At 32.8% G+C, this 13,521-nt stretch overlaps 1 protein-coding gene across 1 annotated transcript; it reads right to left on the bottom strand.

The window, feature by feature from the left end:
* Positions 1 to 259: 259 nt before the first annotated feature.
* Positions 260 to 13,112, bottom strand: LOC123654991 (origin recognition complex subunit 2). Its single transcript, XM_045590842.1, has 8 exons — positions 12,899 to 13,112; positions 12,485 to 12,649; positions 11,401 to 11,598; positions 11,010 to 11,098; positions 5,090 to 5,260; positions 2,400 to 2,934; positions 1,049 to 1,282; positions 260 to 561 (listed from the first exon to the last, which is right to left on the bottom strand). The coding sequence occupies exons 1-8, from the start codon at positions 12,921 to 12,923 to the stop codon at positions 356 to 358; spliced, it is 1,623 nt and encodes a 540-aa protein (XP_045446798.1). The 5' UTR covers positions 12,924 to 13,112; the 3' UTR covers positions 260 to 355.
* Positions 13,113 to 13,521: the final 409 nt, after the last annotated feature.

The following is a 13,521-nucleotide window of genomic DNA, read 5'->3' as shown; positions in this document are numbered from 1 at the left end:
TATATGGGATAATATTAGGGACTGTTTATTATTTATTGTTTGAATGCGCTAATCTCAGGAACTACAGATTCGAATTGAAAAAATATTTTTGTGTTGGATAGTCCATTTACCGAAAAAAGCTACAGGCTATAATTATAATATTTTTGTTTTATGTTCAAATTAACGCGGGTAAAACCGTGGGCACAGCTAGTAGTTACACTATAAAATGCAGTCATTTTTTTCCTGCTTTCGAATGACAAATTAAAATATACAGATTTTAAGAATTACAAAGTGGACTAAAAAACGTATATTTTAATTCGTTTTTCGTTCCCTCTTATTGCTATTATAAATTAAAAATTGTAAACACAAAACTTTGTCACTGCATTACAGTTTGCTGATCCAAAAACTGTTGTAATAAAACACTTTCGATGGGAACTACTAGGTTTTCACTGCCTTCGCAAGTTCGTTTGTTTTTTATTAACTTGTGGTCTAAGAACTCGGTAAGTTGAGCTCTCAGAGCAAGATCTGAGCTAACTAGAAACTGTTCGCGGGCTTTTGAATACAACTCCTTGAAAGGGAGACCTGAAATATCAAAAGAAAAATATTAAATATAGTTAATTTTTACAGTAATGCTATCAGTCGAGAATTTCTATAAGAAAAAAAAATAAAGGAAGTATTTTAATTATTGAATTTAGTATACTTATTTTTGTTGCATCAATTTAGTAGATAGATAATTAACCTTTAGAGATAGATCTATTAAAGCGCTGACTGCATAATCAGCTTAGCATCTAACGTTTTAGTAAGTAAACCACAACATTCCCCTCATTGTTGATATAATAATAATGCAAATTAATAAGGGTGGTTAAATTATTATTTTTTATACGAAAAAGAACTATTCGTTTACTTTTACTACTTTATTCAGATATAGAACAAAGTTAGTGAGCATGATTGCAACGGAAAAAATCGTCAAAACTTTCTAAAAAGATTTTTATATTACAAACATTAAAAACGATAATATATATATATATATATATATATATATATATATATATATATATATGACACGTACCTTGATAATGGGCCTGTTTATGATTTTCAAGCTGATATTTGACAATAATTTGAAATATTCCCTTAGCATTAGATGTAAGTGATTGATAAACGCTCTTCAACGAAGATATTTGCAGTGCTCCACTTCTTTGGGTCATCAATGAGTTTTCATATGAAGTCTCCTCTACATACGGTAAAAATGTCGTGACGTCCCACCAAGTGAAATTAAATTTACTGAGTTTTGAATGATCCCACACTGCAATGTTTATTTTAATATCATGTTTTTTTTTATGTAAAAATTATTTATAATAAGGCATTCGTTTCATAACCGTAGGGATACTATCGGACACGGCAAACGATGTCTTGCCGCTAAACGCTATTGAAAAATAGAGGTTGGTGGTAGAAGGGTTTTGAAATGTAAAAAAAATGTGTCTGCGGCAGAAATAAATCTCCTGAAATGTCGTAGGAAGGTGCCGTTGATATATGTTCTATCGATCAAGATTTTCGAGTAGTAATGTGTATTATCTCATTCTCTCCTATTTACTTGTTTCGTTTCTTTATTTTGACGTATTTTCGTTTTATCGAGTTCCAAATTATAACGATTTTAAAGAAATTTCGCTTCAAAAGTAACGAAGAAATTAAAATTAAGCAACTTTTCTATAGGAAACTACTACGACATTCACAATTATTTAAATGATGGATAGACATGGGATTTAATATAGAACTCCACTATACTAATAGTGCTACGAGTACTTTGTTACTCGTTATAGTAAAATAGTATTGTGAGTGGTGATTTCGGCGTATGATTGGTTCTGTTCTATGCTGATCATAGTCATGATCATATTGTGCATTTTTTATAGAAAAAAATACAAAAAAAAAAAATTTAAGGAGCACCAAGTGTCCAGCTTTTTAGTCCTCTCAATTCCATTCAATGCAAATGCACCAATTCAATGCAAAAATTTTGGAAGAGAACAGTGGCGTAGCAAAGGGGGAGGGGCATCATGCCCCGGGTGCTACTCATAAAGGGGCGCCAAATGGTCCGTAAAACAAAAAACTGCTGAACATATTATATGGTTTTCGAATGGGGGCGGGACGGCGCTAAAAATGTATTGTGCCCCCACTGGAAGATAATTTTATAATTTACTAGCGACCCGCCCCGGCTTCGCAAGTGTCCAAAAACTATCAGTGTTTCTCTACTATATTATGGATGTATTTTACATATAAACCTTCCGCTGAAATCGCTCTATTTACTGAAGAAAACCGCATCGAGATCCGTTGCGTAGTTTTAAAGATCTAAGCATACAGACAGCAGGAAACGGACTTTTATACTATGCAATGATGTGTTAAAAATAAAATAAAATCTAAATACTTACACAAGGGCGCATTGATGTGGTCGATTGTAGCGATTAAATGAACATATTTCAAATGAGCCAAACTCGCCAAAACAGACTGCGATTTAAAGTTTCGTAACATACTACCATCAATATTGTGAATTATTAGAAATAAATCTGTGCAACTTTCAGATAACTGAGATTCTATTAAGCTTACAACGTCCCCAACGTTTGACGGAACATGCGTATTTTCCAATAAATCAATAACAATCGTTTCTAGGATGTTCTTAATAGTGAGACTGGGGAAGAATCCGTTAACAACTATACAAGGCATATCTTGAAGCTTCTCCGTTTGAAATCGTTGTAGTATCGTTCTTTTCGATCCTACCCCATATAATATAATATTAAAGTTTTCACTTAAAATATATAACCATTTGTCAAATAATTGGTCATATGTTTTTACAAGTTCACCAACTTTGTCTTGATGCTGTTCAGACATATGTATAGCGACCTCTTTCATATTTTCGTTTATATTCATGTTTTTCAACCTGGCCAATGTGTGATCTGATGTGGTTATCTAAAAAAAAAAACTTTTAATTTACTTAATATCAAAATAAAGAAACATTTTCGATACACAATAACGAGTTTAAATACACAGAACTGAAAATAATATTATGTAAAGGTCATGATGAAGATATAAATAATTCACAGTTTTTTTAACAGATATTTCACGCCTTTTACACCGTTTAGTTACATAGGTTAATATACAGTTATGGACCCTGTCGGGCACAGAACATTTTTAAAAGAGAAGAGGATATATTTTGACAAACCAGTACCACAGTTTACTGTACATACAGTACAAAATAATTTCAATATGCATAGAAATAATTCTTTTTTGAAATCTGTAAAAAGTATAATGTACGATTACATTATAATAGACATTTTCTTTTTTATGATTTTCGAAATAAATTATTTAACATCCATTCACTTGACGTGAACTCGGAAGCCTATGTCCAGCAGTGGACTGCGATAGGCTGAAGTGAGTATGCAAGTGATGAATTTCTAGAGTGAACAACATAAAGATCCAAAAAAGGTTATTCTATTATTTTATTTATATTAACGTTGTTGGGTCTATATAGAAATATAAAACAATGAAATTAAGAACAGGTAATTAATGGAACTTATTCTTAGTGTTACTACTCCTTATCAAAACCGCCTTTAAACCAATGGTTGCGGATTCGATTCTCACCAAGTACAGATATTTATATTCGTATTTTTGATCTGGGTATAAGTCATATGGGTCTCCACCATGCTTCGGAGAACATGTAGCACTGCTTATTTTAGCAAAAAAATACAAATGCAATGTATATACCCAAGAATCTGGTGAAGGAGCATGATGGATGGCCAACACTAGAACGCAGACTGGGAGATCGTTATCAGTTTTAACACTAAAGGTCGAATAAATTTAAGAGTTAAGAGATGTGGGTTGAGACTATTTAATAAGCTTTCAAAATGCACTTTTTTCTGACAATTTAGTGGTACTTTTTTTTTTAAGTTTTAACATCCATAGGCTGTTGAGTGCCATGCCTTTTTTATTTACATTATAATTTTCAAAGCGTTGAGGCGTATTATTTTCAACATTGCATGCTCCAAATTACGAACTAAAGCTTATTTTCTCTAATTCGATGGTGAGCCCAAAACTGACCGTGAGAGATATATATACCTATATATACATATGTGTGTATATATTAGAGATGCCACGAATATTCGGCAATTATTCGGTATTCGGCTATTCGGCCTCTTTTTTTCGCTATTCGGTATTCGGCCGAATATGGTTAACCATTTGGCCGAATACCGAATAGCAATTTTTTTTAATTCCTACTAACTGTTTTTCCGCGACTTCGCGTAAATTATAGCCCATGTCCTTTCTAAGGCTCTAGAGTATCTGTGTACCAAATTTCATTTAAATCGGTTCAGCAGTTTGGGCGCGAAATCGTGATAAACAGATTTACTTCCTTATTTATGATAAAATACAGTAAGGATTACCAAATAAATTATGAAAAAACTCGAAATATTACTCACAAAGATATTTAACATTTAACAAAAAAAGAACTGAGAAATTAATATTTAAAATGTACCAGTGGTAAGAAAAACACAACAAATAAACTGCCAGTTTATTGTCATCACTAAAAATTTCATAATAGGTAGTTCCAAATAGGCGATTTCTTATTAAATTGATTCATTTTGCTTTTCTCGAACAAACGGTGATATTTCTTATGGTAATCAATCACATTAAATGTTATATTTTAGTATACAGTAAGTACGACGCATCAACGACCAACAAATAAAGCAGGTTGTAACACGACCGCGAAGTACGTATTACTTCAGCGATGCAAGTTTAAACTCGTACGGTGACGAGTTGTGTCTTGTCGCCCGCGAAAAGTACTAAGTGTGGCCGAATATTCGGCTGCCGAATGTTCGGCGCTTCGGCCAAGAGCCTCGCCGAACATTCGGTATTCGGTATTCGGCCAAATTACTATTCGTGGCATCTCTAGTATATATACATATACATATATATATATATATATATATATATATATATAATTTAGTGGTACTAGCTTTGGTTTAGATAGCTTTAAGTTACTGTTCAGTTGCTTACTACACGGAATTTATTTCACTTTACCACTATCACCTTAATAAAATATCATATAATAAATCTCTTAAATGTTTACCTTTTTACTCGAATTCATCATAAAATAGTTATCAGGTGTAACAAAGTATTCTGTATCCTTGGCTTTCATTTTGTCGTTTCTATTTTTTGGCACTTGAACATTTGATTTCTTAATTTTTTTCTCTTCTTCTACTTCAGTATCCGATTCTGTACCGGAAGCAGAAGAGACACACTGAAAATAAAAAATAAATGTTGAATATATATTTATTTCACTAAATGTCTAAAATCCATCCTACTATTATAAACGCGAAAGTTTGTATGTATGGATGTATGGATGTTTGTTCCTCTTTCACGCAAAAACTACCGAATGGATTTTAATGAAAGTTTACAATAGTATAGCTCATACAATAGAATAATACATGGGGTATAATTTTTAAAGATAGTGGGTGAATTGTCCGAAATATAACGATAATTGTCAAGTAAGTCGGAAAAAATCTGACATCTGCGACCTATTAAAAAAATATTTCTAGTATTTTAATTCAACATTTATAAAAATAGAATATCCCCGCAACATTTGAGTATAAAAAACAAGTCTTTTAGAGCTACACGTACTGAGAAACATTGAAATAAAAACATGCATTTTTATTCCACGTAAATGATATGTCCAGAACGCCGAAGTCGTCTATAGTTGACCGCTAGGGATGTGACGCAAGAGGTATAAATAAATAATAAATAAATAAATATTTACAACATACACACACGGTCATCTGTTCCTAAAGTAAGCAACTTAATGCTTGTGTTATAGGTAACAGCTGACTGGTATAGCTATATTTTTTTTTTTTGATAAGCATACATATAAATAATACACATATAAATAAATATATATTATATCCAGACTCGAGGTGGGAATCAAACCCATAACCTCCGGAGCAGAAAGCACCTGCTGACCTGTAGTCACTACAAACTGCGCCAACGGGCTAGTCAAAATAGTATAGATGATTTATAAATTCTTTATTGCACTTTAAAAAAATCATAATTACAAGTCATTTTTGCAATTAGCTATTCAAAATTCAACTCAAACGTGTTATATTTTCTATAAATAATTTGATATTTGAATAAAACAAAAGGTAAAAAACATAAAACTATCATCAGCTAACACATAAATAGCAAATGAATAAAAAATCAAATCAACTAAAATCAATCAAATCGCCATAATAAATCTGATATCTCAAATCTGGCGCATCTCTAACGCGTAGTCATTAATCCGTTCTCTACACGCCGTTGTCAAGTATATACGACACGCTGATGACGTCATAAGCGAATAGCGAGAAAACTAGTGAAGTGCAAGACGAGCGATACCTTAGAACATCGTCGCATTTTGGAAGGCGTCGATGATTTTAATAATATATATACATCATTTTTTTTATCTAAGGTTAAGAGCGAAATTACGATTTTCTTTCTCATTATCAAAATCATCTGGCAGCATCAATATCATCTCTAACCCCCACTCTCATAAAAGCTTTTTTTCTAAGACCCATGTCGTGTCGTGTGTCGTGAAATATTGGTTTTAAAAATTGCTACTTACTCAGTACTGTTTTAGTACTATTTGCTACCTAAGCAAAAAAATATTTAACGCATGTAAATATTTCTTTTAAACTAAGGCTGGCATCGAATGCACCGATTATATTAATTTGCTTCATCGGATCAACTACTGAGTTGGGGAACAATGGAACACGGGGCACTATGGAACAGTGTCGAAAAAAAAATTGAATTCTAAACTAATTCGTGTGGTAACGCTTCGACCAATTACAGCGCATCCTGCGTCAAACGAGGACCTAGTGAAATATGACGCCGTGACAACGATGGAACTGTGAATAGAAAAATTTTCCATTTTTAACCGACTTCCAAAAAAGGAGGAGGTTCTCAATTCGACTGTATTTTTTTAATGTATGTTACTTCGGAACTTTTGACTGGGTGGACCGATTTCAACAATTTTTTTTAATCGAAAGGTGGTGTGTGTCATTTGGTCCCATTTAAATTTATTTGAGATCTAACAACTACTTTTCGAGTTATATCTAATAATGCGTTTTTACTTGACGCTTTTTTCGTCGACCTACGTTATATTATACCGCATAACTTTCTACTGGATGTACCGATTTTGATAATTCTTTTTTTGTTGGAAAGAAGATATCCCTAGTTTGGTACCAACCAGGAAACCAGGATCTGATGATGCGATCCCAGAGAAATCGAGGGACTCTTGAAAATCCGTAATAACTTTTTACTGGGTGTACCGATTTTGATAATCCGATCCGATACCGATCTGATATCTACTTTTTGAGTAATCTTTGATATCGCGTAGTTACTTGACTATTTTTTCGTCGATCTACGTTGTATTACTCGTCGATGTAATTGAAGTCGTTTTTTTTCGTTTGCGAGCAAACACAATTATTCTTGTTCAAAAGTTGAGATTTCTTTTCAAAGTACTTTCTTTTTAGTAAAAAAGTTTAAAGAATAGGTAAATGATATTTTTTTTCATTAATTTTAATCATTTTGTCTATTTGAGACAATTGTGTGGAAAGTTCAAAAATAACCTAACTTTTTATAAAACTCGTTTAAAACGTTGGCCTTATGGGGCACTATGGAACGGAGCACAGTGGAATACTGTTCTAATGAACCTTAAATAATAAACTATTATCTAATAAGATAATAATTTTGTTTGTAGGCAAACGAAAAAAATTAACTTCAATTATATCGACAAGTAATACAACGTAGGTAGACGAAAAAATAGTCAAGTAAATACGCATTATCAAAGATCGATCAAAAAGTTGTAATCGGGTTTGGATGAAATTTAAATGTGACTACATGATAAACATCGGCTTCCGATTAAATTAAAAATCATCAAAATCGGTGCACCCAGTAAAAGTTATGCAGATTTTCGAGATCTCATTATAAAATCCTGGTTTCCTTAGCATGGTACTATACCGGGGTTATCTCCTTTCCAACAAAAAAAGAATTATCAAAATCGTTTCATAAACGACAAAGTTATCCCCGAACATAAATAAAAAAAATATAAAATATATATCGAATCGGTTGAATTGAGTAACCTCTTCCTTTTTTGAAGTCGGTTAAAAATTACAAATTTGAATTCGGTTAATTTTTTTCTAAATTACTTTTCATGTATATATCGATTCGATTCGAAATCGATATATAGCCTGCGGCTTCCTTGCGTGCGACACAGCACGTCTCTAAAGAGAGTTTCATAACCGTAGGTCAGCTGCGCCGTAGTCGTCCAGTCGTGACAATGACGTCATGGCGATAGAAAAGAGTGTTGTGCTTTACTACAATTATTTTTGTAATGTTTGTTTTTTATTTATGTTGTTGTAAGTATATATAACGAGTGCAAGATAACACAATAAAAATATTAAAAAATAAACCTTCCTAGATTATATAAGTAGTCATTTATTGCATAAAAACCAGCAAAAACAAGTCACTGTGTGGTACTCGATAACGACTCTTGGCAGCACTATTTTTTTCGTAGGTATTTTTGTTTATTTTATGCCTTGGCGTACAGGGCACGGGAATGGTTTTGAGGCGTCGCGGTCAAAAGGTTAAACACATGCAGTACTACTAAGCTGAAAATGTAAATAATCAATAGATCAGAATATATAATTTGTTTTGGCCATACAGGTGTTTACTGTAGTTTGGGCATTTGAGGTTGTGTATTCACACCCATTTTCACACCCCTGACACAGAAGAAAATGCTACTGGAAGCCATTGAGTATAAAGTGTTTAATAATTTATAAAAAGATAAATAACTTCTTTCTTAGTTTCTAGATAAATTAAAATTAATGATGTAAACATTGTTTATTCTCTTTTAAAGGATTATACAAACGAACGAAAGTGGCCTATGCCCAGCAGTGGGATATTACAGGCTGAAGCGTTTAGCAAATATTTACATTTATAAACTTTACTAGCGACCCGCCCCGGCTTCGCATGGGTGCTGCATTCTAAATATAATACAGAATGTCTTTATATACAACGTTCATAGCTTTTTGTCGTTAGAAAATACAAACATGTTATCTTTAAAAGTTACTCTTGAATTGATAAATTATGGTTTTAGTCTAATCCTATTCAACCTAATGTGATTACTATAAATGCGGTTTAAAAATTAACCATAATACCGACTAAAGTATGAACATACAATTTAGAAAAAATTGTCTCGCCGGCCCCTCGTCCGGTACCGCCGCAACCGTTATGTCTCTGGATTTTAAATCTGTAATATCTTCGAAAATATGCATTTAAATTTCATGCTGTAAAGGGCTATATTGATCTATATTAAATACACAATGTATTAATGGTACTTAATTGGATAAGGATGAATCTTGTATTGCTTAAAATCGCTTTGTAAATAAGCCATTATTTCCCGTAAAAAGTAAAGGATAAAAAATGGTTATTGTGGGTTATACCTAACATACATACATACATATAATAACGCCTCTTTCCCGTAGAGATAGGTAGAGACCACTTCTTTCCACTTGCTACGATCCTTACATACTTCTTTCGCTTCGTCCACTTTTATTATTCCCTTCATACATGCTCTTCGGTTTAGGCTACTCTTGACCTGGCCTTTTTTCAAGACGTCCCTTATTTGGTCTCGGGACATCCGCCTAGGTCTAGCCCTTCCAACCCTTCCATTCACACTCGCCTTATATACTTTTTTCGTCAATCGTTCTTCACTCATTCTCTCGACATGACCAAACCATCGGAGCATACCTTTCTCAATTTTTGTCACTACATCTTCTTTCAGACCCACAACGTTTCCTTATCTCACTATTTCTTATCCTGTCACTCAGTTTAACTTCTATCGTACTTTTTAACGCTCTCATCTCAACTGCATTTATTCTGCTTTCATGTTTCTTCTGCCATATCCAACTTTCACTTCCGTACATGAGTGTCGGAACCAACACCCCCTCATGCACAGCCAAACGAGCCTTGTTAGACACCTGTTTCCTGCATTCGCTCTTCTTTCAATATCACTCTCACACTTTCCATCTCTTGTAAACTTTGATCCCCTTTTTCCCTTGTACAATGGAACGATTACGGCTTTGCACCAGTCTCCCGGTACTTGCCCGTATCGCCAGAACAAATTGAAAAGGCGGTACAGCTGACTAGCCACTATGCCGTGTCCAGCCTTTAGCATTTCGACGGTAATCCTGTCATATCCCGCAGCCTTACCTAATTTCATACTTTTCAACGGTTTCACTATTTCATCCATGCTTATCTCACTTTCATCAACATTTATACTCGCTTCGTTATACCTACCTGATAGACATATACCATCGCGGACTTTTTTGTATACCTTTTTAAGGTGTACAATAATGTAATACATTATTTTGACCTATCTCGTAGGGTTCAGCCAGTGTTCGCAATGTAAGCGCAAAAAAATGTATTTATTTACGACATCATATTGGAAACCTCTAAAATTATCAGTGTTTCTCCACTATATTATGCATGTATTATACATAAAAAACCTTTCTCTTGAATCACTCTATCTATTAAAAAAAAACCGCATCAAAATCAGTTGCGTAGTTTTAAAGATCTAAGCATACATAGGGACAGACAGACAGCGGAAGCGACTTTGTTTTATAATAGTGTAAACTATATATAATTTTATATAGTTACATAGGTAACGATGGTAAATTAATTAATATTTAAACGTTTTTATATTTTAATAATATTCATAAACAGTTAGTGTTTTTAAGCATAAATAATCAGTACTCATGAACTGATGATTAAGACAATACTAGTAAATAACATCATCTTATTAGTTATTTAACCTTTATTTGTACATAGATTTAACAAAAATCCAGTAAAAGGGTTGTGTTAAAACTTTCACATCAGCATAAAATTACATTTTCTACATTCCTACTCTACATCATGGAAGAGGAAAACAATTCTAAAATTACTATATTGCAAATTACCTCTTCATCGCTCCTATCTGGCACAAAGTCGCTGCTGCTTCCTGAGAAGTCACTTTCTGAACTGTCACTTTCTACTGTTTGACTTATTTCTGAAAAGAATAAAAAATGCAACCACTTTTAGTAATAAATTTATCAAGATTTCAATGTTTAGAACAGTTTATTAATTGAGTTATAGATCTTGCAATTAAAAGAGATGGACGGATTTTAACACAGGTCAGTCTAAAATTCAGTCAGTCAGTTTAAAATAGAAAGAAAATCTATCTTGGAGGATTCCAAGATAGATTTTCTTTCTATTTTAAGTCTGGTGATGCCAAGCCATGTGCTTTATTAATCAAATTAATATGTGAAGACAAAATGCTGTAAAAACAAAAAAAAAGAATGGGATACTAACTTTTCTTCATTATGTTCACCACATGTTTCGGTGTTGCCTCATTAACTGGATTCAGCAAATTTTTTCTTGGAGTCTTCATTGGTGAGCTGCTTGAGTTATTAACTGCTGCCTTCACTTTGTTATGAAGATCATTTTTAGTATGACGAGATTTAAATTTGAAAATGTCTTGACCATCAACATCGTCATTACCAAATAGGGCTAGAATCATAAAAAAGAAGTAAAGTACTGTAAAATGATCATGATCATGATCATCATCATCATCATCATCATCATCATCATCATCATCATCATCATCATCATTTCAGCCTCAGTCCACAGTCCACTGATGGACATAGGCCTCCACAAGTTTGCACCAAAAATAACGCAAAGTAATGTGTTTTGCTCATAGTCACCACGCTGGGCAGGCGGGTTGGTGACCGCAGGGCTGGCTTTGTCGCACCGAAGACGCTGCTACCCGTTTTCTGCCAGTTTATTTCAAAGCCCCATTATACCCGTTATCCCCCCATCTGTTGGCTTTTTAAGTTCCAAGGTGGTAGTGGAACTGTGTTATCCCTTAATCACCTCTTACGACACCCTCAGGAAGAGAGGGGGTGGCTATATTCAATACTACCGTAGCCACACAGCGATGTAAAATGATAGGTACAATGTAATGTACCAAAAAAACTAAAAACTATAATTATATGACTGTTATTGTTTCAGATTTCATTTTAATTTAGCTTATTTCAAAAATATTCAACAATATACACAGAAAATTGAATCATATAGTTATTTAGTTATTTTATGTAGCGACTCTACTGTCAAATTAACTAGTTATAGTAGTATTTTATGTAGCGACTCTACTGTCAAAATTTCGCCTTAGTGTAATACCCGTTTTCTTTAGATTAAATTAAACAAAAATCTTTGTTTGAAAATTAGTATGTAGACAAATATTGCAGGACTGGAATAACTTATAAGAAACTTTGATTATACACTTTATTATATGACTGCAACTAAGGCAAATTAAACCACAGGGCACAGTTAATAACAAAAAAAAAAGTATGCTTCCATTGAACTAAAAGTTGTATATCTATTAAGTATCGATTACCTTTTGGTTTTGGAGTAGAGCCTTCTTGGAAGTCTTCATCAGAACTTTCGACCTCAACATAATTTTTCCTTTTTACTGGCGTTAAATCTAAGAATTCATCATACTTCTTAGGTTTAGTTCTATTTCTCGTTAATCTTCTCGGCGTATATTCAGGACTGATACTATCTGAAATAGTTAATTTTTAAATGAAGCTTTTAGTCCAATATGATCTGAAAAGACATTTTGATAAAAAAATTTACTGATTTATTCTAAAAATCTTTTAATTAATGATTACTTTAGTTAAAACGGTAAAATAGTTTTGTGGTTAATAGCGTATCTTGAAAATTAAAATGTAGGCTCTAGATATGAATTTATTTGTACAATATTTTTAATATTTATACAATATTAAAAACCACAATATATTATTCAACGTACCACTATTTTCTTCGTGATGCTCCATTTAGAACTTTAAATCGCTGTAGACTTAGCTACTATATTATACTAACCATATGCTGATTATAATACTTAAGAGTATATTCATGGATTAAAAGATTAATTAAAGTGTTTGGCAGACGTGTTTGTTATTTTTTTGTAGCGCCAAAATTTGGACGCGAATTACATGTGTCAGTCAGAGTTAATTTTTTTTTAACTGAACGAATTCACAGAATATAAAAATAATAGATAAACCTAAAATAAGTTGTGACTGTGGCGCATAGCATTTGATAAGGTATTTTGATTACCTCGTCAGGCAGATACTTTGGGCAGATACGAGGCTCGTACGGTCCTACCTATTTTATAAAAAATAAAAACTATGGATTAGGTCATAACTAAACTTTATATAACACACAAGAGGAATACTTAAAACGACCTTGACACAGTTTTAGTAGGTAATAAATAAAAATAGCTTTCAATAAATGTAACAAATTTGATTTGTATTAGTTCGTAATTAGACGGTTAACAATTAATAAATAAAAAATGATTTCGTTTAACTATAGAAAAAAGTAATAAAACTATATCTGCCAACCCACAGTGGAACAGCGTGGTGGATTAAGCTCCGA

The sequence above is a fragment of the Melitaea cinxia genome, chromosome 7, assembly GCF_905220565.1.
Source record: "Melitaea cinxia chromosome 7, ilMelCinx1.1, whole genome shotgun sequence".
Taxonomy (NCBI): Eukaryota; Metazoa; Arthropoda; class Insecta; order Lepidoptera; family Nymphalidae; genus Melitaea; species Melitaea cinxia.
The sequence above is the reverse complement of the archived record's forward strand: the minus strand, read 5'-3'. Positions and strand labels throughout refer to the sequence as shown.

What these genes read in the sequence shown, in the direction of transcription:
- LOC123654991 (XM_045590842.1), bottom strand. Translation starts at nt 12,923, where the DNA reads ATGGAGCATCACGAAGAAAATAGTG. An exon ending in CTCTACTCCAAAACCAAAAG is followed by an intron (nt 11,599 to 12,484) that starts GTAATCGATACT and finishes TTATGATTCTAG; the next exon opens with CCCTATTTGGTAATGACGAT. An exon ending in TAAACAGGCCCATTATCAAG is followed by an intron (nt 562 to 1,048) that starts GTACGTGTCATA and finishes TTGATATTTCAG; the next exon opens with GTCTCCCTTTCAAGGAGTTG.